General features: G+C 51.2%; 1 protein-coding gene across 2 annotated transcripts; it reads right to left on the bottom strand.

The window, feature by feature from the left end:
- Positions 1–875: 875 nt before the first annotated feature.
- On the bottom strand, positions 876–17,244 carry ANKRD52 (ankyrin repeat domain 52). 2 transcript variants are annotated; one of them, XM_066258424.1, is made up of 28 exons: positions 17,106–17,244; positions 16,701–16,784; positions 16,163–16,241; positions 15,892–15,962; positions 14,691–14,891; positions 13,407–13,494; positions 13,135–13,277; positions 12,438–12,650; positions 12,146–12,224; positions 11,552–11,666; positions 11,278–11,360; positions 11,054–11,171; positions 10,779–10,847; positions 9,692–9,832; positions 9,531–9,611; positions 7,714–7,882; positions 7,466–7,537; positions 6,994–7,195; positions 6,688–6,775; positions 6,492–6,609; positions 3,982–4,201; positions 3,723–3,810; positions 3,531–3,614; positions 3,266–3,411; positions 2,966–3,048; positions 2,694–2,776; positions 2,423–2,514; positions 876–1,990 (listed from the first exon to the last, which is right to left on the bottom strand). In XM_066258424.1, the coding sequence occupies exons 1-28, from the start codon at positions 17,130–17,132 to the stop codon at positions 1,740–1,742; spliced, it is 3,288 nt and encodes a 1,095-aa protein (XP_066114521.1). In that variant the 5' UTR covers positions 17,133–17,244; the 3' UTR covers positions 876–1,739. The 2 variants fall into 2 exon arrangements, with proteins under 2 accessions (XP_066114521.1, XP_066114522.1); XM_066258425.1 differs by having other exon boundaries at positions 7,714–7,825.
- Between the last annotated feature and the right edge of the window lie 9,635 nt (positions 17,245–26,879).

The raw sequence follows: 26,879 nt of genomic DNA, 5'->3' as shown, positions 1-26,879 counted from the left end.
GAACGGGTCCAACGATCCAGGAAGCTTAGCTAGGAGATGGATGGACAGGGCGTTAGAAGGGACCAGGGCCAAATTCAATGCTACATTTAGAGAAAAAACTGCCCCCTCCTCACTCCGGCCCAGTTTGGCTTTTTGGGGTACAACTTTGAGGAATCGTCTCAGTGCAGCCCCTAGCTCAGGGGTCGGGAACCTTTTTGGCTGAGAGAGCCATGAACGCCACCTAGTTTAAAATGTGATTCCGTGAGAGCCATACAACGACCCATGTACGTTACGCATTATCCAATAAAAATTTGGTGTTGTCCTGGAGGACAGCTGTGATTGGCTCCAGCCACCCGCAACCATGAACATGAGTGGTAGGAAATGAATGGATTGTAATACATGAGAATGTTTTATATTTTTAACGTTATTATTTTTATTAAAGATTTGTCTGCGAGCCAGACGCAGCCATCAAAAGAGCCACATCTAGCTCGCAAGCCATAGGTTCCCGACCCCTGCCCTAGCTCAAACCTGTCTCTCCCTGCTGCTGGGAAGGCAAGGAACCTAGCCTCAGTATCTGTTGGTTGCTCCTTAGATCACAGCTTCATCCTCACACCTGAGGGGAAGCCTGGGTCCCAAGTACCATGGTTCCTAATCTGTCCTGCCCCTCCCACCATCTTTGGCTTCAGATCAGGAGTAACAGGGGTGGTGGGTACTCTTGGATGTAAAATAAGGTGGTGGCAGACAGGGAGTAGAGGAAATATAGGATTAGGGAGTACAGGAGGAAGAAAACAGTCCCTCCCTTCATACACATGCAAACACATGCCTGAAACAAATAGGACATACTAGGGCTGTGGTTTTGAAATGGGCAGGAAATTAATTTGTTTCTTCTCCTAAAGGATAAAATGCTTACTTAAAAATTCATGACAAGCCTCAAAGTTAAAAGAGGAGAGCCATGGAGGGATGGCCAGAGGCTCTGCCCTCCCAAAAGAAGTTAAAAGAAAGAAGCAAGGTTAAAGTGCATGGTTAGGGGCCAGGCCAGGAGGGAAAGAAAGCAGGGAGGGGTAGGCTGTGGGGGCAGAACCAGCCCTTGATTTGCATATGAGGAGCCAGAGGAGTGCAGGACTAGGGCCAGGTACAGTAGTTGCTGCTTCAAGTGTGTTGCATTTGAACTTTAGGGATGATGGGGTACAAAAGTGGGGGAAAAGCTCCAGGCCCCAGTGCTAAATACCCTCCCCTCATCCACTAGCTGCCCCTGAAGGGGGAGGGCGATGCCCCCAGAGTGCTCACACAGTACCAGAAATTAAGGCTTCTCACTGCTGCGGGGATGGAGGAGCTGGCCGAGCAGGGAGGCAGTGATGGGAATGGAGGAAGAGGAGGGGATGTGCCTGGCAGTAGGGCAGGAGGACACAGAGAGGAGAGTCAGAGGGGAGAGTTGGGGGAGCTGGCAGCAGAAAGGGGGAACTGAGAGATGGGGTAAAAGAGAGGGGAAGCCAGGCATTCAGCAATCATTTTGGGACACTTGGCAAAAGGGGCAGCCCTGGGGTTACCAAGGGCCTAGGGTGCTCCCTGTCAGTCCCAGACCCCTGCCAGGCCAGGATGGTGTGGCAAAGGGGTGAGCAGCTGCTCCCCAGTGCTTTTTCCCCCTCTGCCCCCCAACTCAGTCGTGTTCTCCTTTAAAGTGCCCTAAATGTATAGACTTTTTCTAAATAAATAGAATAAGATATCAAGCCACCGGCAAGGGGAGGGAAACTGGAAGAGGGCTACTCAGAGTAGCAGCCATCTAACCCAATGGCGCTGTGCCGCTCCTGGCTGTAGGGGCAGGAGGCCCCGTGGGGCAGGGCCCCGCAGCCACCCACCGTCTTGGCGGCTGCAATGCCACAGTTCTTGAGCAGGCTGAAGCTGAAAGGACTGATGGCGTCCTTAGGTGGGAAAGGCTTCATGGTGGAAAGGATCAAGGCCAGGCAGTCTGCCACATCTTTGTTGGGGGCACAGGCCAGTGCTGGGGTGTGACCTGCAGGCAAGGGTGAGAACTAAGGCACAGGGTCCTGTATCCCTGAGTCCCCACAAACCCCCTTTGGGGCCCTGAGCTTTCTTATCTGTGGAGGGAGCCAAGGCAGGCAAGCACCCAGTATGGACAAAAGTCAAGGGCCACGAGCCCCAGGAGGCTGCCTGTAGGCAGTGTGTGTAAGTGTAGAGCTAAAGGCAGAGCATGGGGACAGGGTGCTGGGGGTGGGGGGGGGCTCCTCTTCCTGAGGACCCTGCTGGCTCCACCTAATTGCAACAGACTTCCCTCAGAGACTCTAGCAGATTGGTGTTGGGTCCCTGCTCTGAAGCGTTCCCTTGGGAAGAAAATCTAGTTTATAGCAAATTTAAAAAGTCACCTCCTGAAGAATGTCCCTGAACCCACACCCAGGAGAGGCGAGGGGCTCCAGACCCCACCCACCTTCTTCATCCACAGCTAGCACTGTGGCCCCACGACTCAGCAGGGCCTGCACCACAGAAGCTAGACCATTCCGGGCAGCAATGTGGAGTGGCCTAGGAAGAAAGGAGAGAAGGAGCAGGAAGTCAGTGGGATGCCACTGCCCTCTCGCTGCCAGCCACAGTGGCAGGGCTCTGAACAAATACTGGGAGCTCCAGAGAGCCCCTAGAATGCAGACGACTCTCTTCACCCACCTGCCTCCCCCAGCCAGGAGCCCCCTTCCCTGGGCACTCACATCTGCAGCGCACTGTTGGTAGCATTGATAAGGCCAAGGTCTTGGGTTTCTGCCAGGATCATGAGGGCACATTTCTCATGGCCCTGTGGGAGAGGGACAGAGTGGAGACTTGTGAAGTGGAAGCATGACAGGCCACAGAAGAGGAGTTGCGGAGGGCAGCAGAGGGACAAAGAGCTACCCTATCCTACTCATCCTCTATCCTATCAAGCCAGCCCAGCCCCCTTCATCAAGCCCTGACCTATGCAGCCTCGCCACCGCACTCCAGGCAGTACCTTGCTACAAGCCAAGTGGAGGGCAGTGTTCTTGTTCTCATCCAGCACAGTGAGGTCTGCCTTCCCTCGATAGAGCAGAAATTCTACAAAAGAAAGGTGACAAAGGACTGACACCTCCCAGCCAGAGCAGCAGCCATCCTGGTTCTCAACCTTTCTGTCTGTGTACATTTTGCCTCCCATCTCCAGAGGGTGAAGCACCCAAAGACATGCCTCCTGCTTCCTGAACCCCAAGAGCAGGGCTGAATCATCTTGCAAATACCCAAGAGGAGCTCCTCCCTTCCATACATGACCCCTACACACCCACAGCAGCGGTCTGCCCATTCTCAGCTGCCGTCATGAGTGCAGTGCGGCCAGTATGGTCAGTGGCGTTCACCTCAGCCTGATGCTGCAGCAACAACCGGAGGCCAGAAACATTGTCCGCAAAGGCAGCGGCATGAAGAGGGGTCCTGAGGAGTAGGGGTCAGAGCATAGTGAGATAGGGAAGACTCTTGGCTCTTTTGCCTGAGTAGAAGGAGGAGGCCAGAGGCAATTCAGGCTTCTCCCCACACGTTTGCCACTCACTCACCGTCCTTTGGCATCTCGGCTGTTCACAATCTTGGCACCCAGAGCTCCCAGCAGCATCTCTGTGGTGCTGTCCTGGTTATTAATTCTGGGGGAAGAAAGGAAGGCTCAGTAGGAGGGACAAGGGCAGTGGACTTCTGTGCTAAGCCCACATCACAGACCCTTGAGAAGGGCTGAGGCAAAGGAAGGGACTTACACTGCACAGTGCAAAGGAGTGAAGGGGTTTCCTTCCAGGTATGAAAATGGGCTGTGTTCAAGTAACAACTCCAGACAGTCTTCATGTCCTGGGTATGAGGAAGAGTGGTGATGGGCAGAAATGACAAGGTTCCCTATGTCTGTCCTAGCCCACCTTCTGACACTCCATTCTACTACCAGAACCAGTTCAATCCAGGTCCCTCCCCAAACCCACTTGTTCTTGGTCTCATTACACATTCCTGTGCCTACAGAGACCTTACCAGTGTAGGAGGCCCAGTGCATGGGCGAGTATCCGCTATAATCCACACCAGCATCCAGGGGGTCTGTGGAAAGGGCGGCCTGAAGCAGGGTCCGCAGGACTGCAGTGTGGCCACAGGCCGAGGCCAGGTGAATGGGTGTGCGGCCCTTGAAGTCTCGGCATAGCACAAACGCGTCGTGGTCCAGCAGGGCAGCCAGGCAGTCCTCACAGCCGGTCACTGCCTTTGGGGGACATGGAGGTGGGAAGTGGAGGTGAGGAGCCACTCCCTACCCAATGACCAGTCACTGGGGCTGGCCAGGAGTAAGAAGCACATCCAGGACCCTGGCCAGTTAGCTCAGCTGGTTAAGAGCGTCATCCTGAAACAACAAGGTTGTGGGTTCAATCCCCCCTCAGGGCACACACAGGAAGCAACCAATGAATGCAAGACTGAGTGGAACAACAATGCTTCCATTCCTCCTCCCCTTTCTCTTCCTTCCTCTCTCTGTCTCTAAATTAAAAATATAAAGCCCAGGCTGGATAGCTTGGTTGGTTGAAGCATTGTCCTGGAGCATGGAGGTTGCAGGTTCAGTTCCTCAGTCAGCAGCTCGATGTCCCTGTCTCTCTCCCCGCCTCTCTCTCAAAAAAAGAACCATGTCCAGGGCTCTAATCCTAGTCTTTATAATAATGAGCTCAAGTGTAAGCGACAGCATTTCCTTCCTTCACTCTTTGTGCCAACAGACAATCAGGTAACAAGAGTGAATTCTGGCACTCCGGAATGGGAGGCAGAATGCAGAGCAAGGAGGCTAAGGGATCAAAGAATTCTGCTCCCTGGCCGGTTGGCTCAGTGGTAGAGCGTCGGCCTGGCGTGCAGAAGTCCCGGGTTCAATTCCCGGCCAGGGCACACAGGAGAAGCGCCCATCCGCTTCTCCACCCCCCCTCCTTCCTCTCTGTCTTTCTCTTCCCCTCCCGCAGCCAAGGCTCCATTGGAGCAAAAAGATGGCCTGGGCGCTGGGGATGGCTCCTTGGCCTCTGCCCCAGGCGCTAGAGTGGCTCTGGTCGCAACAGAGCGACGCCCCAGAGGGGCAGAGCGTCGCCCCCTGGTGGGCGTACCAGGTGGATCCCGGTTGGGCGCATGCAGGAGTCTGTCTGACTGTCTCTCCCTGTTTCCAGCTTCAGAAAAATACAAAAAAAAAAAAAAAAAAAAGAATTCTGCGGGGCCCTGGCCAGTTGGCTCAGTGGTAGTGTCTGCCGGTGTGTGGATGTCCTGGGTTCGATTCCTGGTCAGGGCACACAGAAGCGCCCATCTGCTTCTCCACCCTTGTCCCTCTCCTTTCTATCTCTCTCTTCCCCTCTGGCAGCCAAGGCTCCATTGGAGCAAAGTTGGCCTGGGCGCTGAGGATGGCTCCATGACCTCTGCCTCAGGCGCTAGAATGGCTCTGGTCGCATCAGAGCAACAGCCCAGATGGGCAGAGCATCACCCCCAGTGGACATGCTGGGTGGATCCCGGTTGGGCGCATGCGGGAGTCTGTCTCTCTGCCTCCCTGCTTCTCACTTCAGGAAAAAAAAAAAGTTCTGCAGTATGAGGAGGCAGCTTTAGGACAGGTGATGGTGGAGAAAGAACAGGTAATAGCATCATTATGTGATGAGACAGGGCCAGCAGGGCATCCTGGGGCAGAGTCTGGGTGGTAAACAGGTGGCTGTATGTGATTACAAAGGTCATCAGGGAGCCTGGCCTGTGGTGGCACAGTGGATAAAGCCTCAACCTGGAACACTAAGGTCACCAGTTCAAATCCCTGGGCTTATCTGATCAAGGCACATACAACAAGCAATCAATAAACAACTAAAGTGAAGCAGCTATGAGTTGATATTTCTTGCTACCTGGCCCCCTCTCTCTCCTCATTCCGTAAAATCAATAAATAAAATCTTTTAAGCCGTGGCCGGTTGGCTCAGTGGTAGAGCGTCGGCCTGGTGTGCAGGAGTCGCAGGTTCGATTCCCAGACAGGGCACACAGGAGAAGCGCCCATCTGCTTCTCCACCCCTCCCCCTCTCCTTCCTCTCTGTCTCTCTCTTCCCCTCCTGCAGCCAAGGCTCCATTGGAGCAAAGTTGGCCTGGGTGCTGAGGATAGCTTCATGGCCTCCACCTCAGGTGCTAGAATGGCTCTGGTCGCAGCAAAACGACGCCCCAGACGGGCAAAGCATCACCCCCTGGTGGGCATGCCGGGTGGATCCCGGTCAGGCGCATGCGGGAGTCTGTCTCTCTGCCTCCCTGCTTCTCACTTCAGAAAAATACCAAAAAAAAAAAAAAAAAATTTAAACCTTCTCCCCCCCAAAAAACAAAAACACAAGGTAATAAGGGAGATCAGCTGTAGATATCAAGTATTCATCCTGGAGCAAACACAGTGAAACCCAATAAGACCCTGGGCACAAAATCCTGGCCCACCTGCTAGACAACCTGATGTCCTACTGCTGGTGGGTCCTGTGCTCCCATGTCTAGGCCCACCTATGAGCAACCCCACCCAGAAGCTCACTCACTCCACGATGGAGGGCGGTGCGGCCACGGAGGTCGGCAGCATCAGCTGTTGATCCTTTCTCTAGCAGCAGATGTACACAATCCACGTGGCCATTCATGATGGCCAGCATCAGTGGGGTTCTACAGAGGGGACAGGAGAAAGGATGAAGGCCTGTTAAAGATAGAAAAACCTACACACCACACCTGGTCCACACTCACTGTCCATAGGCATCCATAACATCTGTGATGTCAGCTCGTTCTCCACTGTCGATCAGCAAGTGCAGGGAATCAGTGTGGCCAGAGGCAGCTAGGAGGAAAAGGGGCCTGTCAGGGCATGGTCAGGGGAAGGAGGCCAGGTCAAGGCTAAAGAGGCAGGTGATAGGAAGCTACGAATCAGTATAGGAAGTTTCCATCCTCATCACCCCACTCCATTCCCAACCCTAATCCCATTCAGGAGGGATGGGGGAACCAGTCTCTAAGGCCTGGTGTGCCAATAGGAGGGAGCAACATAAACAGCATACGAACCAGCAGCGTGCAAGGGTGTCCACTTGCGCTTGCGCTCCTTGATGAGTGCAGAGGCCCCGTGGGCCGTAAGCACCTCCACACACTCAGTGGAGCCTCGCTCAGTGGCCAGGAAGAGCGCAGTCCGGCCCTTGTGGTCCCTTACATCCAGATTCACCAGCGTCTCAGCCAGTGTCTTCAGAGCTTCACAGTGACCATTGTAGGCCTGGAGAGGTGCAGGCAACCAACAATATAGTTCAGGACACTGCCTTATTCTGCTCTCGGTGTCCATGAGGAGACTCTAAGAAGAGGTCCTCCCCACAAACTCCTCAGACCCCTCAGGCTCTTAACCTGTACTCTGCCTATCCCAACTCCAGACCACTGCCTGCTGCCACATGCCACAAGAAAGTGGAAGCAAGGACAGAGTCACAGGGTGTGCACCTGTGTGAGGGGCAGGTAAGAACAAGGAAGGCTAGAAGGAAAGGCTGGGACTTACAGCTAAGTGCAAAGGGCTGACTGGAATGGTGCTCTCCACATCCTCCAGGCAGTTAAAGGACATTTCTAAGAGCTGCAATGAAGGTTCAACAGCAGGTGCTAAGGTTCTGTTCTCCCACCAACAGTAACCCCTTGAGCCCCTGAAGCTAGAGACCACACTGGATTTAGTCAGCCCTTCATTTCAGAACCCACAAACAAAAAGGTGCTCTGCCCCTACCTCTCCTACCCAGGGCCAGATCCCACACGTACCAGTTCGAGGTTCTGTCTGTTGCCGTAGGCGGCTGCATAGTGCACAGCTGTGTAGCCCTGCCTGTCCCGCAGGGACGGGTCTGCACCGTTATCCAGTAAGAACTCCAGACAGCTGGGGGCAGGGGTAGACAGTGGGGTGGAGACAGGCCCAGTCCAGGAGGGCAGAGTTCTGGGAGAGGCAGAAGAGGGGGCAAGGGAGCCCCTCCAGGCCTAGCTGGCAAACACCCATGTAGGCTAACTCCCGCCCATTCGACCCCAGCTCCAGACCCAGCCCTCCTCCAGGTCTGCCTTGAACCACACTTGCTTTACCACCCTCCTTCATCCTTTGAACACTGTCCTAGAGAACCTACAGCACAAGTACCAGTTATCAATATCCTGCTGATTGATACTTCCCCCTCACTTCCGGGCATGCTAACCCCTTCCCTTGAATGCCTTCTACTCCTAGCCCATCTGAAGAAGTCGACTCATGTCAACACGGTCCCAGTGTCCTCTCCTCTGTGAGGCACTGCCCAGCCTTCCCAGGCCGGTGCCTCCTCCTCCGTACTCCCTTGGCACCCTTCTCAATGCTTACAGTAGTTGTACTAGTAGTGATAATTCATTCAATGGTGAGCACTTACTACATAATGAGCACTGTTTTAAGCATTTCCTGTACATTAAATAGTTTAATCCTCATAATGATCCTATGAGGTTGATACCAGTCTTATCCTTACTATGGTTGAAGAAATTGAGGCAGAGAGAGGTTAAATTACTTGCCAAAGGTCACAAAGTTGAGCCTCTTGTATTTAAGTATCCTTTTTTTTTAAAATAAACCTTTTATTTTAGAACAGTCTTAGATTTACAGAAAAACTGAAGATAACAGAGTTCCCATATACTCCATACCTAGTTTTCCTTATAATTAACATCTTATATTAGAATGCTAAGTGCACTGGTCAGGTACTCAGCTGGTCAGAGCATAGTTCCAGTGCACCAAGGTTGCGGGTTCCATCCCAGGTCAGGACACATACAACAATCAACCAATAAATGCATAAACAAGTTAAACAACAAATAAATGTTCCTCTCGCTCTAAAATCATTGGAAAAAGAAAAAAGAATGTATCAGTGACCTTTAACTTATCTTTCTCAACAGATTATCAGCTTTCAGAAAGCAGAAACCTCCGGTAATTTATCCCTTATCCTTAGTACTAGCACAGAGCTTGGTAGCTAATAAGTAATTACTCAATTAATGCTTGTGGGATAAGCCTGACCAGGCGGTGGCGCAGTGGATGGAGCGTCAGACTGGGATGCAGAGGACCCGGGTTCGAGACCCCGAGGTCGCCAGCTTGAGTGTGAGTTCATCTGGTTTGAGGAAAAGCACACCAGCTTGAACCCAAGGTCGCTGGCTCCAGCAAGGGGTTACTCGGTCTGCTGAAGGCCCACGATCAAGGCACATATGAGAGGGCAATCAATGAACAACTAAGGTGGTGCAACGCACAATGAAAAACTAATGATTGATGCTTCTCATCTCTCTCCGTCCCTGTCTATCTCTCTCTCTGACTCACTCTCTGTCTCTGTAAAATATAAATAAACAAATAATTTTGTGTGTTTGGTGTTTCTGATCCTCTCAAGAAGACCATCTGTTCCTTGAGGAAAGAAACTATGTCTCATATTTTTGTCTTTAGCCACAATGCTTAGTCCAAGACTGAACTCTGAGTGCTCCAAACACACTGCTGGCTGGCCAGCGGCACAGTGGCAGGAGTGCAATGGTGGGATTCACAGTGGGTGGGAGAAGAGGAGGACAGAGTTGGAAAGCACAGCCTAGCAATCTTCTCATCTACTCACAAGAAGGCCTCCTTCCTGCGGGACTCCTTCAGTGGCTCGTCCTCTTCAGCATCATGGCTGGAAGACGAGTAGGGTTCTGCTCTGTGGGAGGGAGAGTAAAGGATTCAGGGGGAGGTTCAGGGAGGTGAGTGGGGTTGAGAGGACCAAAGTGGGAGTCTCACCTCCTGTAGGTGTCAGAGGCAGCAGCATAGTGGAGGGGGGAGCAGCCTTTACAGTCGGCTTCGTTGACGCCTGCCCCGGCGGTGACCAGCGTGACAGCACATTGGTAGCTGCCGTTGGCAGCTGCATAGTGCAGTGGGGTCCTGGGAAGAAGTGGAGGTAGGTGTGTAGAAGAATCAGCGACAGATCCAAATGCACCCAGATGTGCAGCTAAAACCTGCTTTTTCATATTTTCATTTAGTTTCCAACTCCCCACCCCTCGCTCTATCACAGGGGTCCCCAAACTACGGCCCCACGGGCCGCATGCAGCCCCCTGAGGCCATTTATCCAGCCCCCGCCGCACTTCCGGAAGGGGTACCTCTTTCATTGGTGGTCAGTGAGAGGAGCATAGTTCCCATTGAAATACTGGTCAGTTTGTTGATATAAATTTACTTGTTCTTTATTTTAAATATTGGCCTTGGCCAGTTGGCTCAGCGGTAGAGCGTCGGCCTGGTGTGCGGGGGACCCGGGTTTGATTCCCGGCCAGGGCACATAGGAGAAGCACCCATTCGCTTCTCCACCCCCCGCCCTCCTTCCTCTCTGTCTCTCTCTTCCCCTCCCGCAGCCAAGGCTCCATTGGAGCAAAGATGGCCCGGGCGCTGGGGATGGCTCCTTGGCCTCTGCCCCAGGCGCTAGAGTGGCTCTGGTCGCGGCAGAGCAACGCCCGAAGGGGCAGAACATCGCCCCCTGGTGGGCAGAGCATCGCCCCTGGTGGGTGTGCCGGGTGGATCCCGGTTGGGCGCATGCGGGAGTCTGTCTGACTGTCTCTCCCCGTTTCCAGCTTCAGAAAAAAATACTAAATAAATAAATAAATAAATAAATAAAATAAATAAATATTGTATTTGTTCCCGTTTTGTTTTTTTTACTTTAAAATAAGATATGTGCAGTGTGCATAGGGATTTGTTCATAGTTTTTTTTATAGTCCGGCCCTCCAACGGTCTGAGGGACAATGAAATGGCCCCCTGTGTAAAAAGTTTGGGGACCCCTGCTCTATCATTTGTTTCTCTAACCAGATAATCCCTATTTATATACCCATGTACATTAACACACCTTCCAAATTTGTCTCTTCTCCTCAAATCAGCTCCACTGCTCAATAGCAAATTGAGACATTCAACATTCCTAAAACGAAGGATGAGGGTTAAGAGAGTGAGAGCCTCAGGAGAAGCCACAGGCATAGGGAGGGGCTAAGGAAGGATGGAAGTAGACAGCCCTTTCTGCTGTGACTGCTCTCACTGTGAGAGGGGGAGAGACCTGGGCAGGAAAGGAGGAGCTGACCCTTACCCCATTCTCTTCTCAAGGCCTAGGAGAGAGGGAAAAGAACTCACCCTCCAGAAGCAGCAGCATGAAGACAGGTGCGGCCAAGGTTGTCAGGCGTATTGATGTCAAACCCAGCTGAAAGCACGTGCTCATTGCTGAGTGAAGATACAATGCTGTACAGCTGACCTGCAGAGCCAGAACAGCCACAGATCCCATCTGAGGGCACTGAGCAAAGGGGACAGACCTCTGCTCTCCTACTCACCTGCCCAACTCCCAACTGGTCAGCACATACCTGAAGAAAGAAGCTTACGACAACAGTCAGAGAATCCAAAAAGAACAGCTAAGTGCAGGGGGAACATGTCGTGGATTCCACGCCTGGGGAGAAATTGGGACTCAGTCCTTGGGTCAAGGAGGGTCCCATTATAGATCTCTTTTCTGTGACCCACCACAAGCCTAGGAGATTGAGAGCTTCCCTTCGGCAAGCTTCTTTGTGCCACCATGTTTGATGTGAGCTGTCTGTACAGATCTGAGGGTGCCCTAGAAGTGGGACCAGGGTCCTGACTCACCGGGCAGTATCCGCGCCATTGGTCATAAGGGTGCTGATGAGCAGCTCGTGTCCATAGCGAGCAGCAACATGCAGTGGTGTGTTCCCAAATTTGTCAGCACAATCAATCTCGCTGCCTGAGAGGGGGATGCATACACATAAACTCAGGCAGACCTCAGGCTTCAGGCTACTTACGCTAACTTGAGTATTTATTCTGTGCCAGGTACCAGGCACCAGGCTAAGCATTCTACAAGTGTTACCATGTTTGTAAGCCTTAGGGGAGAGGGCAGGCAGAGCAGGGCCATTTCCATTGGTACCTAGCTCAGAGCTCCAGATGCCAGTCCTGACTGGACAAAAGGGTAGGAGGTAGAATAAGAAATGAAAGGGGTTTCTAGAAATGAGTTTTCAGCCTGACCTGTGGAATGCCGAGGTCGCCGGTTTGAAACCCATGGCTTGCCCAGTCAAGGCACATAGGAGAAGCAACAACAAGTTGCGTCCTGCTCTTCCCCCCACCCCTCCCTCTAAAATCAATAAATAAAATCTTTTAAAAAAATAAATAGAAATGAGTTCTCTGGGGGAGGAGGAACAGGGAGCACAGAGTCTCTGGAATCCATACCATTCTGGATGAGGATCTGGGAACGGGTAAAACGGCCATGGATGGCAGCCATGTGCAGAGGACTTTTCCCTTCTTTGCTCTGTGGAAACATGGTGTGGTCTTGGTTGTTGTTGGTGGTGGAGGTGGTGGTGGTGTGTGTATGTGTGTGTGTGCATGCGTCCTTGACCCAAGGACTGATCAACCCAAGAAGCAAGTGGACAATTCCCCAGAGTTATCCAGAAGGAAGATATGGTCAGGACCCCCAAAGCCAGGCTCCTCTCCCCACTGGTCTTAGCCTCATCCCTTCAAGTACCTGGTAGTTGACATCAGCCCCATTATTAACCAGCAGCTCTAAGCAGAGAGCGCCATTGGTGGAGACTGCAGCCACATGTAGTGGTGTGAAGCCCTTGTCATTCGGCTGGTTGACATTGGCTCCTGCATTCACCAGCTCAATAGCCACAGCATCCTGGCCCAGGTAGCAGGCAATGTGCAAAGCTGTGTTTCCAAAAGCGTTGGGCTCATCAATCTAGATTTCCAGGGGTGGGGGTTAGGGGGTAACGGAAGGATTAGTTTAAACAAAGTGGAAGCTGGCACAGATAGCCTAGGCAGGCGTCCCCAAACTACGGCCCACGGGCCGCATGCGGCCCCCTGAGGCCATTTATCCGGCCACCCACCACACTTCTGGAAGGGGCACCTCTTTTATTGGTGGTCAGTGAGAGGAGCACTGTATGTGGTGGCCCTCTAATGGTCTGAGGGACAGTGAACTGGCCCCCTGTGTAAAAAGTTTGGGGACCCCTGGTAGAGAATCCCAGAAATCCAATGACTGCCTCAGCCTCTTTAGGATACTGACCCAAAAGACTTAGGACCACTATTTCTTAAGGTAAGCATTATTCAGGCCTTCTCACCACATCCTCCATGCCTCCCAAAACCACACCTTCATGTCTCCACAACAGACTCTGACCTCCAGCGTCCTGCCCTTAGACCCCAGCCCCCATGCTCAGTACCCTGACCTCAGCCCCCATCCGGAGCAGGTACTTCACCACTTCAATCTGGCCACTGGCAGCAGCTGTATGGAGCAGCCCGTAGCCCTTGCGGTCCTTGCAGCCAAGATCTGCTCCCCGTGCCACCAGCAGTTTCAGGACCTCCAAATGCCCTGGGAAGAGAGAGGATGCTCTCAAGGAGGGTCTGTATGTGCCTATCTCTCAAGGTTACAACCCTCTCACCCTGCCCTAGGAATCTTAAATGTCAAATTCTGCTCCTCCCATGGTGAATCCTTTCTCACCTAGAAAAGCTGCCCAGTGCAGAGGCTGCCGCTCCTTTTTGTCACAGACATTCAGGCTGGCTCCCTTATTGAGGAGCAGGTTCACCGTCTGTATCGGAAAATGGAACACCTGTTCAGTGCCAGGTTCATGCCCTCAACCTACCTAAGAGCAGAGGCCTCAGTTCCTTAAAAAGCTGAGGCATCCTAATGTCCTTGATCTTGAGCAAATCAATCTGGAGAACTAGAGGGAACAGAAAGCAGGCACTACAAAGGAGACCCCATACAGATCTGGCAGTTTGAGGGAGTCTCTTCAGGCAATGTGGTGTTTGTTTGTTTATTTTTAAATTACAGTTAACATCCAATATTATTTTGTATTAGTAGCAGGCATACAGCATAGTAGTTAGACAATCATATACTTTACAAAGCGTTCCCCCAATATTTCCAGTACCCACCTTGTTCTATACATAGTTATTACAGTATTATTGTAATTCCCTATGCTATACTTAACATCCCCATGATCTGGTGGTTCTTAAAAGCTTTTGAGAAGTCTTTGAAAATTTGCTGTGCTCTGGCCAGATAGCTAAGTTGGTTGGAGCATCATACTAATGCACAGAGGTTGCCGATTTGATCCCTAGTCAGGGCACACATGGAAACAAGACTGAAGTTTCTGTCTGTTTGTCTCTTTCCGTTCCTCTTTCTCTAAAGTCAATAAAAAATAAAATAAAAAATAAGAAAGACAGCCTGACCAGGCAGTGGCACAGTGGATAGAGTGTTGAACTGGGATGCGGAGTACCCAGGTTCAAGACCCCGAGGTCACCAGCTTGAGCACAGGCTCATCTGGTTTGAGCAAAGCTCACCAGCTTGCACCCAAGGTCGCTGGATCGAGCAAGGGGTTACTCAGTCTGCTGCAACCCCACGGTCAAAGCACATATGAGAAAGCAATCAATGAACAACTAAGGTGTCGCAATGAAAAACTGATGATTGATGCTTCTCATCTCTCTCGGTTCCTGTCTGTCTGTCCCTATCTATTCTTCTCTCTGTCACTGTAAAAAAAAAAGATAGACTCTCACTTCAGAAAAAGTATGTATACAAACATTTTCCATGCAACTCTAGAGAGATTATCACTTTTTTGAAGTTCAAGTCAAGAATTTCAATCTAATATACCATTCATTCAGTGCTCAAGCCCAACTGATCACATAACCATCAGGGTTTCTCCTCTGCAGGCCTGTTGGCCCAGAAGCCAGGGAATATGAGTAGAAAGAAAGAGAAGGCATAGGTTAGGCATAGACTGGAAGTGGTCCTCACCTCTAAATGCCCACTGTGCACTGCATGGTGCAGGGCACTACGCCCGCTCCTGTCAGCCACGTTGAGGCTGCTCAACAGGGGTGCCAGAGCCTCAGCACACTTGGTGGCCCGGTTGGCGGCAGCCACATGCAATGGTGTCTGCCACAGTTTGTCCCGGGCATTCACATCTGCTGAATGTGCCAGCAGCAGCCCCAGCACCTTCTGTTCAGGGGGAGGGTATAAGAGAGGTGACAGAGGGAAATCAGGAGGTAAAACAATAGGAAATAGAGGAAAGAATAGGTCAGCATGGCAGACGTTGCCCCATTCCCCCTACCCCCTGACCTCCCAGCAGAGACCATTATATCTAGCTTCTCAATACCTATTTCCCACCATCCAGATCTTCTTAGAGCTTAAAATCTTCCCTACCCTGCTAAGGAAAATATGAATCCCTTCCTCTTCCTTAAGCCAACAGTATCATTTTATAACCCAGACTCTGAAAATCATCAACCACACATGCAGCCACTACCGCACATGCAGAGGATCCCAATCCCCCACTACTTCCAGGAAAGATACACATTTCTGCAACATTAATGCCCCAAATACCCTCTTTCAGCCCTTCCATTACCTAGGTAAACAAACAAATACTAGTTCCTCTTCAAAATCCAGGTTAAAATGGCCCTCCTCATCACCATCTAGCACATTCCCACTGGCCTCAGTCCCACCCCTTCCCTAATGGCTGGAGCCAGGGAAGTGACTCGAACCAAGAGGGACAAGGACATCTCCTTTTCAGACTCTTCAGGGTTGATGGACCCAACTGATGAGGCACATTTGACCCCTGTGCTGTCAACTTCCAATTGCTTGAGGAGCAGAGATACAATGGATCACTACCCCTGTCCCTACATCACAAGAAATCTCAGTGCCCAGAGGGGTATCAGACTCCAAGGTGGCCCCCCAGGGAGGAATGAGTCACTCAGGCCTGGCAGCAGGACCCCCTGCAGCCTGCCAGCCTAGCGTTAAGCTCTCCCCTTACATCACATCAGCTGGCAACACTCAGCCCCCCATTACCAGCCAGTTCTAGGGGTGGGAGGGAGGAGCAAAGGTCTGGTATCTCCCCATCCTGGGGTAGACCAACTTGTAGGGCAGAAGATTGAGGCTCTCCAACCTTTAACCTTTAACCAATTCCACTCCTTTGGCAAGATGGAAGACGGTGGGAGGGCTGTACCTCATTTCGGGAGGCAGCAGCACGATGAAGAGGGGTCAGCCACAGTGTGTCCTTAGCGTTGACATTAGCACCTGTGGGGATATAATATTCTCTTTTGAGAGGAGGTGGAGAAGAGGTAGGAAAGGAAGCCAGATTCAGGCCAGGGAATTCTGGACGGAACTGTGGCTTCCCTTGGACCAACCTACCGAGAGCAATCCTTGGATAGGAAAACAGAGGCTCCTCCCCTCAGCTCCCTCCCCAGGTGCCACACCTTCCAGCTCCCCACTTTCACCTGACATCAGTAGCAACTGAAGGATGGGGACATCGCCTACATAGGCAGCAGCATGCAGCGGGGTTCGCCTCTCTTGGTCCTGGGAAGGCAGAAAAGAGTAGCCGCTGCAGGGGTGAACTATGGAGGACCCCAGCCCAGGTCTTAGAGCCCCAGGCCTTTCCCCACAACCTCTTCCTATAGGTTCTGCAGACTCCTAAATCCCAATCGCGGGTCAAAGCAAGCACCTAGGGAGGATAGGGTCGGGGGTCAGGGCCGAGGGGCCCATAAAGCCACCTCCTCTTTCCAAGAGGGGAGGAGGCACTGCAGACACTGACGCTTCAGAAGCGAACACCGTTCCTGGACAGCCTCAGTCGCTCGTCTGTGCTCCGAGCCTGACCTCTCTCCATCCCCAAAGATAGGGTAGGCGCCCACCCCAGGGTGGAAAGAGCTGCGGCCTCATCAGAACCGAGACAGCACGGAGCCGCCCCGATGGCGGGGAGGAGTCCAGGACATCAGGGCCCAGATTCCAGGCTCGCCATCCTCCCCGATCTCAACTCACCAGCACATTGATATTCTCCTTCTGCGAGAGGAGGGTACGCACTTCCTCCACATCTCGGCTAAAGATGGCCTGGACCAGGGGCGGCTGCAGGGAGAACCGGCGTTCAGGGAGCGGGCCGGAGCGGAACCCGGGCTGGGGTGGCGGGGGTACTCCAGGTTCGAGGGGGGCTCGCTGAAGGGGCTCCACTCTGGAGTCTTGGCTGCAAGGTACTCTCGCGGCGTCTCCGCCGGTCGCCAGGCCCCCAAGGACACCGGCTCGGTGGAGGGGAGAGCGGCGTGGGGCGGGGAGGGAGCCGCTGGAGCTCCAGGCTAGGGCCCAGCCTAGGCCGCGCATGCATCCCCGGGCTCGCGTGGAGGCGGCGCCGGGCCCTGGAGGGAGGAAGCGGGAAAAGGCAGAAGGGCTGACCTGGTCCGTGATGCTGAGGATCCCCATGGCCCGGCCCGGGCTCCGTCCGCATCGAGCTCCCGGCGGCGGCGGCGGAGGCTCCACCGGGGACACGGGCGGCCCAGGCGGCGGCTGCGGCGGCGGTTGCGGTTAGAGCGCGGCCCCGCCTACCGGGGGGAGGCGGCGAGCGGGAGTCGCAGCGCCCCCTGGCGGCCGACCTGGGCCAGGCCGCAGGACGCTGGCCGCGCTGTCTCCGGCCGCGGCGCGCCGGCAGCCCGGTGTTCCCCACCTCGCGTGTCGGTTCCCCGGCTCCCCAGGCCGGCCGCACTGTGCTCTCCGCTCCAGTCTGGCAGCCCCAGGTCGCCCCCGCAAGACTCCAGCGGCCGCTGGGCCCGTGGCCCTATGGTGTCTGCCAACCTAAGGACCCAGCCCATAATGCCTCAGTGCCTCCTCAGGAGCTAACTCCTCCCGTTTGCGATTTCAGGCACCCCCAAATCACCCCCAGATTGGAGAAGCAGGAGCGTGGAGATCTGGGGATTATATATGGCAATAGCTTCAGAGGGAGGGAAGGCGCGTAAGTCCACCAGCGGTGACATGAGTTGAGTAGAAAGGAAAGAGCAAAAGTGCTCAAATTTCAGAGAGAAATCCCAAAGACTCTTCCGGCTGCAGAAAACCCTCTGAAAGAGGCTGGTCAGGACAGCTGACAGCCTCCAAGGCCAACAGAAGGGGCACTTTCTGATGTCTTAATTACTACACTGCCAGGTCAAGGATGGCGGCTACACTTTAAAAGATTCAACAGTTTCTACCCAGAAAAGGGTGGGGGTGCTTCCCTTCTCCATTGGAGAGGCCCGAGAGCAGCCAATCAGGGAAGATCTGGATGCAGGGCAGCCCAGCCCAGAAAGAGAAAAAGAGGGAAGAAAAGTGGATATTGAAAAATGGGTACGTGACTCAGGGTCCTGTTCAGAGCTCAGCAACTCAATAAGCATGTTCTAAGAAGGGAACACACTTAGGAAGAATGGTAGAACTGGCCCCCTGTCAAGGCATAGATATAGCAGCCCTCTCTTGCTCTCCAACAATATACAACCCACATCATTGATCTCATTTTTTTTTTTAAGATTTTATTTATTTTAGAGAGAGGAGAGAGAGAGAACGGAGTGGGGGGAGCAGGAAGCATCATCTCACAGTAGTTGCTTCTTGTATGTGCCTTGACACTGCAAGCCTGGGGTTTCAAACGGGAGACCTCATTGCTCCTGGTTGATGCTTTATCCCACTGTGCCTTCACAGGTCAGGCTGATTTCATTACAAAAAAATTTATTGATTGATTTTAGTAAGAGAGAGAGAGAGAGAGAAACATCAACCTATCATTCTACTTATTTATGTATCCATTGGTTGATTCTTATTTGTGCCCTGACCAGGATCAAACATATAATGTTAGCCTGACCAGGCGGTGGCTAATGAGAAATAAGAAGGAAATATACCTATCAGTTTGTTGTTCCACCTTTTGTTGTTGTTGTTGTTGTTGTTGTTCCACTTATTGATGCATCCATTGGTTGATTCTTGCATGTGCCCATACTGAAAAATTTATCCCATGGCTGAGTATAGTATCTCAGTTAGTTAGAGTGTTGTTCCCATATGCAAAGGTTGGGAATTCAGTCCCAGGCACAAGAAAAAAAAATCTCAGTGCCCAGAGGGGGATCAGACTCCAAGGTGGCCCCCAGGGAGGGATGAGTCACTCAGGCCTGGCAGCAGGGCCTCCTGCAGCCTTTGAGCCCAGTGTTAAGCTCTCCCCTTAGTTCACATCAGTTGGTAACACTCAGCCCCCCATTACCAGCCAGTTCTACCAGTTCTAGGGATGGGAGGGAGGAGCAAAGATCTGGTTATCTCCCTATCCTGGGGTAGACCAACTTATAGGGCATTTCTTTCAGAAAGTCTTACCTGGTTAACAGGCTCTTAGGCTCTTTCCCCTTCTTTTTCTTTTCTTTCTTGCTTTTTTTTTTTTTTTTTTTTTTTGAGAGAGACAGGGACAGATAGAAAGGGAGAGAGAAGCATCAACTCATAGTTGTGTCAACTTTAGTTGTTCATTAATTGCTTTCTCATATGTGCCTTGATGAGGGTGGGGAGATGGGGGGGTTAAGGGGGAGAGGCTCCAGCTGAGCCAGTGACCCCTTGCTCCAGCCAGTGACCTTGCGGTCATACCTATGATCCTAGGCTCAAGCTGGCAACCCGCCCGGTGCTCAAGGTGATGAGCCCATGCTTAAGCCAGTGACCTTGGGGTTTCTAACCTGGGTCCTCAGCATCCCAGGTCATTGCTCTATCCACTGTGCTACTGCCTGGTCAGATAACTGTTTCCCTTTTGTTAAATCTCCTTAATGCTTACTTAGTTTACCCTGTAGCAGTCACATTTAAATCACACACCTTGTCCTGGCCAGATAGCTGGGTTGGTTAGAGATCATCCTCATACACAAGGGTTGTGGGTTTGATTTCCAGTCAGGGCAAATACAGAAACAGGTCAATGTTTCTATTTCTTTCTCTCTTTCTAAAACCAATAAGTAAATTTAAAAAATAAACTGCATGCCTTTATTGTTCATTTTACCTTCCATCTTTGACATACAAAGTTCCCAACAGTTCAGAATGAATTTTAAATCCTTGTTAGCTAGTCTTTCAACACAGGACTTCAAATTGTTTGTTTGTTTGTTTTTCTATGAAAAAAAGGATTTTGAATTTTCTGAAGATGACAATAGACATTAAATTATTCTTTATAGCTCCAGCAGAGCAGCGCATGGGAACAGGTACTTAATATTTAATGATGATGATGATGATGAAGATGAGGCTGAAAAAGTAGACACTGAAGGTAGCTGGAGATGAGTTGAATATGGGACATGCTGACTTGGCTGTTGGGTATGATGGACCTTCCAGGAAGAGCTAAGTTAGGATATGGCCCAGAGGATAGGGAGGAGGGGACTATGTGGCCTCTATTGCCTGAAATAGCTCTTGGTAACCTGAGGAATTGAGAGTCAAGAGTTGAACTGGAGTCACGTGCCTGGTTTTGGCTCAGGAGTAGAGGTGAACAAGGGGGGTCGCCAGCCAGGTTCTTCAGGCAGCTGGAAGGAGGAGGAAGGGCTAGAAGAATTACTTTTAATATTATTCAGAATACTGAAAGAGGATTTTCTAATTGGGAAAAAGGGGATATGATGTAGGTAACACAAATATTTCCAGGGCTCAAGGAGATGCATAGAGCAAAAGCTAAACATAATGGCAAACCCTCTTTTTTTTTTCTTTCATTTTTTCATTTATTCATTTTTAGAGAGGAGAGAGAGAGACCGAGAGAGAGGAGAGAAAGACAGAGAGAGAGAAGGGGGGGAGGAGCCGGAAGCATCAACTCCCATATGTGCCTTGACCAGGCAAGCCCAGGGTTTTGAACCAGCGACCTCAGCATTTCCAGATTGATGCTTTATCCACTGCGCCACCACAGGTCAGGCAATGGCAAACCCTCTTATGTGGAACGTCCTACTGGATTCAACTACTGAATTCATATTTGCATAAATCTAAGTAGATGCCTGCCTGTCTTTAAGACTGTTTTCATTCTTCTAACAAATGTTGATTGAAAACTCAACATTGGCCTGACCTGTGGTGGCGCAGTGGATAAAGTGTCGACCTGGAAATGCTGAGGTCGCCAGTTCAAAACCCTGGGCTTGCCTGGTCAAGGCACATATGGGAGTTGATGCTTCCTGCTCCTCCCCCCTTCTCTCTCTCTGTCTCTCCTCTCTAAAAATAAATAAATAAAATAAATAAATAATAAATTAAAAAAAAAAGAAGAAAACTCAACATTGGGTACAGCACTTTATTAACTAGTTTGCAGCTAGAAGCTTTGAAATTATGGTGTCTATGGTGTCTATTTCTGTGGAATTTATAACTGAGAAGAGCATACATATACACATGAAACAACTAGAGAATATAAGAGACATGCTATTTTATTTTAAAGATTTTATTTATTGATTTTTAGAGAGATGAGAGAAAGGGGAGAGGAATGGGAACCATCAATTTGTAGTTGCTTCTTGTATATGCCTTGACTGGGCAAGCCCAAGGTTTCAAACTGGTGACCTCAGCACTTCAGGTCAATGCTTTATCCACTGTGCCACCACAGATCAGGCTATTTATTTTTTGAGAGAGAGAGAGAGGGAGAGAGAGAAAAACATCAATTTGTTCCACTTATTTATGTATTCACTGGTTGATTCTTGTATGTGCCCTGATCAGGGATCTAATCCACAACCTTGGCATATCAGGATGATGCTCTAACCAACTGAGCTACATGGCCAGGGCTGGATATATGCTACTTTACACGACATGGATGTTGATATGGGTTCAGTCAAGAGGGTCTTCCTGGAGAAGGTGTAATATTGAGTCAGTATCTGAAGGACATTATCAATGTAGAATGATAGGGAAATGGAAGGAATTTGGTTGAATAGGGAATGAACTAGGAGAAGTTTAAAAGGAAGTAATTAGCTCATCTAATTAGTAGGGTACAACAAGCAAATTTGTTCGGCAGGCCTATTGTACTCTGGGGATTCTGTAGTAGTTAACTCGGTTAAGGCAGAATGTTAATCAGGTCACAGTTCATGTATCCCAGTTATTTTCTTTTTTTAGTTTCTGTCTTTTTTTCTGGCCAGATCCTTCCTCCTCACTCAAAGGTGTTGTCTCACATGTGTAAGCCCTTAGTGGGACTAGACAAGAGAGTAGAGTTGAAGAGAGTTCATCTGTCCCTCAAAGTCACATGCCCATTGACAGTGGCTCCAGACTATCATCTTTGAACAGAAAGGAGATATTGTATCCTGATGGTTGGGGTAGGGGTGCTGAAGGAAAAAGAAAAATGTTAGGGAAGAAAAAGAAATAAGCTCATTCCCCAGCTTGGGGCTTTATATATAAATATAAAATAATTTAAATACCTTCCTTATAAAATGTTAACTGTTGGCCCTGGCTGGTTGGCTCAGTGGTAGAGCGTCGACCTGGTGTGCAGGAGTCCCGGGTTCAATTCCCGGTGAGGGCACACAGGAGAATCGCCCATCTGCTTCTCCACCCCTCCCCCTCTCCTTCCTCTCTGTCTCTCTCTTCCTCTCCCAAAGCCAAGGCTCCATTGGAGCAAAGTTTGCCCGGGCGCTGAGGATGGCTCTGTGGTCTCTGCCTCAGGCACTAGAATGGCTCTGGTTGCAGCAGAGCGACACCCCAGATGGGCAGAGCATCGCCCCCTGGTGGGCATGCTGGGTGGATCCCAGTCGGGCGCATGCGGGAGTCTGTCTGACTGCCACCCCGTTTCCAACTTCAGAAAAATACAAAATAAATAAATAAATAAAATAAAATGTTAACTGTAAGCCAGAGTTCAAGGGAGGACTCCTGCTCCTTGAAATCCAGATAAAATGGGCTCAAATTTTATGTATTTATTTTTATTTTTTAAGATTTTAGGCTCGCCTGACCAGGTGGTGGCGCAGTGGATAGAGCGTCGGACTGGGATGCGGAAGGACCCAGGTTCGAGACCCCGAGGTCGCCAGCTTGAGCGCGGGCTCATCTGGCTTGAGCAAAGAGCTCACCAGCTTAGACCCAAGGTCGCTGGCTCCAGCAGGGGGTTACTCGGTCTGCTGAAGGCCCACGGTCAAGGCACATGTGAGAAAGCAATCAATGAACAACTAAGAAGTAGCAACGCGCAACGAGAAACTGATGATTGATGCTTCTCATCTCTCTCCGTTCCTGTCTGTCTGTCCCTGTCTATCTCTGCCTCTGTAAAAAAAAAAATTAAAAAAAAAGATTTTAGGCTCTGGTCTGAGCAGACAGTGGAGCAGTGGATAGAGCATTTGACTGGGACACAGAGGACCCAGGTTTGAAACCCCAAGGTTGCTGGCTTGAGCGCGGGCTCACCAGCTTGAGGGTGGGGTTGCTGGCTTGAGCGCGGGCTCACCAGCTTGAGGGTGGGGTTGCTGGCTTGAGCATGGGATCATAGATATGACCCATGGTCACTGACTTGAGCAACGGGTCACTTGCTCTGCTGTAGCCCCCTGGGTCAAGGCACATATGAGAAAGCAATCAATGAACAACTAAGGTGCCACAACTATGAGCTGATGCTTCTCCTCTCTCTCCCTCCCTGTTTGTCCCTATCTGTCCCTCTCTCTCTATCTCTCTCTCTCTCTGTTTGTGTCTCAAAACAACAAAAAAAGATTTTAGGCCTTGGCCAGTTGGCTCAGTGGTAGAGCATTGGCATGTAGATGTCCTGGGTTCGATCTCTAGTCAGGGCACACAGGAGAAGCGACCATCTGCTTCTCTACTCCTCCTCCTTCTCTCTCTCTCTCCCCCTCCCGCAGCTATGGCTTGATTGGTTCCAGCGAGTTGGCCTGGGGCACTGAGGATGGCTCTGTGGTCTCTGCCTCAGATGCTAAAAAAATGGTTCTGTTGCTGAACAATGGAGCAACGACCCAGATGGGCAGAGCATTGCTCCCTAGTGGGCTTGCCAGGTGGATCCTGGTCGGGGCACATGGGGGAGTCTGTCTCTCTGCCTCCCCTCTTCTCACTTAAAAAAAAAAAAAGAAGAGGCCCTGGCCGGTTGGCTCAGCGGTAGAGCGTCGGCCTGGTGTGCGGGGGACCCGGGTTCGATTCCCGGCCAGGGCACATAGGAGAAGCGCCCATTTGCTTCTCCACCCCCACCCCCTCCTTCCTCTCTGTCTCTCTCTTCCCCTCCCGCAGCCAAGGCTCCATTGGAGCAAAGATGGCCCGGGCACTGGGGATGGCTCCTTGGCCTCTGCCCCAGGCGCTAGAGTGGCTCTGATCGCGGCAGAGCGACGCCCCGGAGGGGCAGAGCGACGCCCCGGAGGGGCAGAGCATCGCCCCCTGATGGGCAGAGCTTCGCCCCTGGTGGGCGTGCCGGGTGGATCCCGGTCGGGCGCATGCGGGAGTCTGTCTGACTGTCTCTCCCCGTTTCCAGCTTCAGAAAAAAAATACAAAAAAAAAAAATAAATAAATAAATAAATAAATAAATAAATAAAAAGAAGATTTTCTTGCCTGACCTGTGGTGGCGCAGTGGGTAAAGCGTCAACCTGGAAACGCTGAGGTTGCCGGTTCAAAGCCCTGGGCTTGCCTGGTCAGGGCACATATGGGAGTTGATCCTTCCAGCTCCTCCCCCTTCTCTCTGTCTCTCTATCCTCTCTAAAAATAAATAAATTAAAAAAAATTAAAAAAAAAAAAAAAAAAAAGATTTTCTTTATTGATTTTAGAGAGAGGAGAGAGTGTGACCTGTGGTGGTGTAGTGGATAAAGCGTGGACCTGGAATGCTGAGGTCAACAGTTTGAAACCCTGGGCTTGACTAGTCAAGACACATACAGGAAGCAACTATATGAGTTAATACTTACTGCTTCTCCCTCTCTCTCTAAAAATTAAATACTTAAAAGAGAAAGTATTTAAGGGGGGTGGGAGCAGGAAGCATCAACTTGTAATTGCTTCTGGTATGTGCCTTGTGCCTTAACCAGGCAAGTCTGGACTTTCAAACTGGTGACCTCGGCATACCAGGCCGACACTTTATACACTGCACCAGATCAGGCTTCTTTTTTATATTCTTTTATTTTTTTTTTAAAGATTTTATTTATTGGTTTTACAGAGAGAAGGGTGGGAGCAAGAAGTGTTAACTCATAATTACTTCACTTTTAGTTGTTGATTGATTGGTTGTCTTATGTGCATTGACCAGCAAGCCCAGGGTTTCGAACCTGGGACCTCAGAATTCCAGGTCAATGCTTTTCCAATGTGCCACCACAGGCCAGGCTCAAATTTTTTTTTTTTTCATTTTTCATTTTTCTGAAGCTGGAAACAGGGAGAGACAGTCAGACAGACTCCCGCATGCGCCCGACCGGGATCCACCCGGCACGCCCACCAGGGGCGACGCTCTGCCCACCAGGGGGCGATGCTCTGCCCATCCTGGGCGTCGCCATGTTGCGACCAGAGCCACTCTAGCGCCTGAGGCAGAGGCCACAGAGCCATCTCCAGCGCCCGGGCCATCTTTGCTCCAATGGAGCCTCGGCTGCGGGAGGGGAGGAGAGAGACAGAGAGGAAAGTGCGGCGGAGGGGTGGAGAAGCAAATGGGCCCTTCTCCTGTGTGCCCTGGCCGGAATCGAACCCGGGTCCTCCGCACGCTAGGCCGACGCTCTACCGCTGAGCCAACCGGCCAGGGCCAGGCTCAAATTTTAATGATTTAAAATCCATATCCAGCCCTGGCCGGTTGGCTCAGCGGTAGAGTGTCGGCCCGGGCGTGCGGGGGACCCGGGTTCGATTCCCGGCCAGGGCACATAGGAGAAGCGCCCATTTGCTTCTCCACCCCCCCTTCCTCTCTGTCTCTCTCTTCCCCTCCCGCAGCCGAGGCTCCATTGGAGCAAAGATGGCCCGGGCGCTGGGGATGGCTCCTTGGCCTCTGCCCCAGGAGCTAGAGTGGCTCTGGTCGCGGCAGAGCGACGCCCCGGAGGGGCAGAGCATCGCCCCCTGGTGGGCAGAGCTTCGCCCTTGGTGGGCGTGCCGGGTGGATCCCGGTCGGGCGCATGCGGGAGTCTGTCTGACTGTCTCTCCCCGTTTCCAGCTTCAGAAAAATACAAAAAAAAAAAAAAAATCCATATCCAGTGGGAAGCTGAAAATAAATGCTAATCTCAAGGAGGGAGGAGAAGTTGGATTTATATTTGTTTCCAGGCCTCTGTTTCTGAGCAAGATGTCTCTTCCAGACCAATTAGACCTAAAAGGCAACACAGTCTTTATTTATTTATTTATTTATTTAATTATTATTATTATTTTTTGTATTTTTCTGAAGCTGGAAATGGGGAGAGACAGTCAGACAGACTCCCGCATGCGCCGGACAGGGGGCGATGCTCTGCCCCTGGGGGGAGGGGTCGCTCTGTTGCGACCAGAGCCACTCTAGCGCCTGGGGCAGAGGCCAAGGAACCATCCCCAGCGCCTGGGCCATCTTTGCTCCAATGGAGCCTCGCTGTGGGAGGGGAAGAGAGAGACAGAGAGGAAGGAGAGGGGGAAGAGTGGAGAAGCAGATGGGCGCTTCTCCTGTGTGTCCTGGCCGGGAATCGAACCCGGGACTTCTGCACACCAGGCCGACACTCTACCACTGAGCCAACCGGACAGGGTGGCAACACAGTCTTTAATTATTTTATCCCCCCAATCCACCCCCATAACAGTACTCAGACAAAGCTTTCCTCAATGTGTTGAGCTTGACTAATATTTAGAAAGAAAGCAGAGGAGGGGCTTGTAATGTAGGAAAACATCTTTAATTGTAACAGCAGGCATCAGCATCCCTTCTTTTTTTTCTTTCTTTAATTGATTTTAAAGAGAAGAAGGGAGAAAGGAGGAGAAAGACAGGAACATCAGTTCCTGTATTTGCCCTGACCAGGGACCAAAATGGCAACCCCTCTGCTTCTGGACTATGCTCCAACCAACTGAGCAATCCAGGCAGGGCGTGTGTGTGTGTGTGTGTGTGTGTGTGTGTGTGTATATATATATATATATACACACACACACACATATACCTATAAATTTTTTTAAGTTTATTTATTCATTTTAGAGAGGAGAGAGAGTTAGAATGAGAGAGAGAGAGACAGAGAAAGGGGGGAGGAGCAGGAAGCATCAACTCCCATATGTGCCTTGACCAGGCAAGCCCAGGGTTTTGAACGGGTGACCTCAGTGTTCCAGGTCAACGCTTTATCCACTGCGCCACCACAGGTCAGGCTAAAAAAATTTTTTGAGAGAGAGACAGACAGGCAGGAAGGGAGAGAG

Source organism: Saccopteryx bilineata, chromosome 2 (assembly GCF_036850765.1).
Source record: "Saccopteryx bilineata isolate mSacBil1 chromosome 2, mSacBil1_pri_phased_curated, whole genome shotgun sequence".
Taxonomy (NCBI): domain Eukaryota; kingdom Metazoa; phylum Chordata; class Mammalia; order Chiroptera; family Emballonuridae; genus Saccopteryx; species Saccopteryx bilineata.
This window is presented reverse-complemented; position numbering and strand designations above follow the sequence as displayed.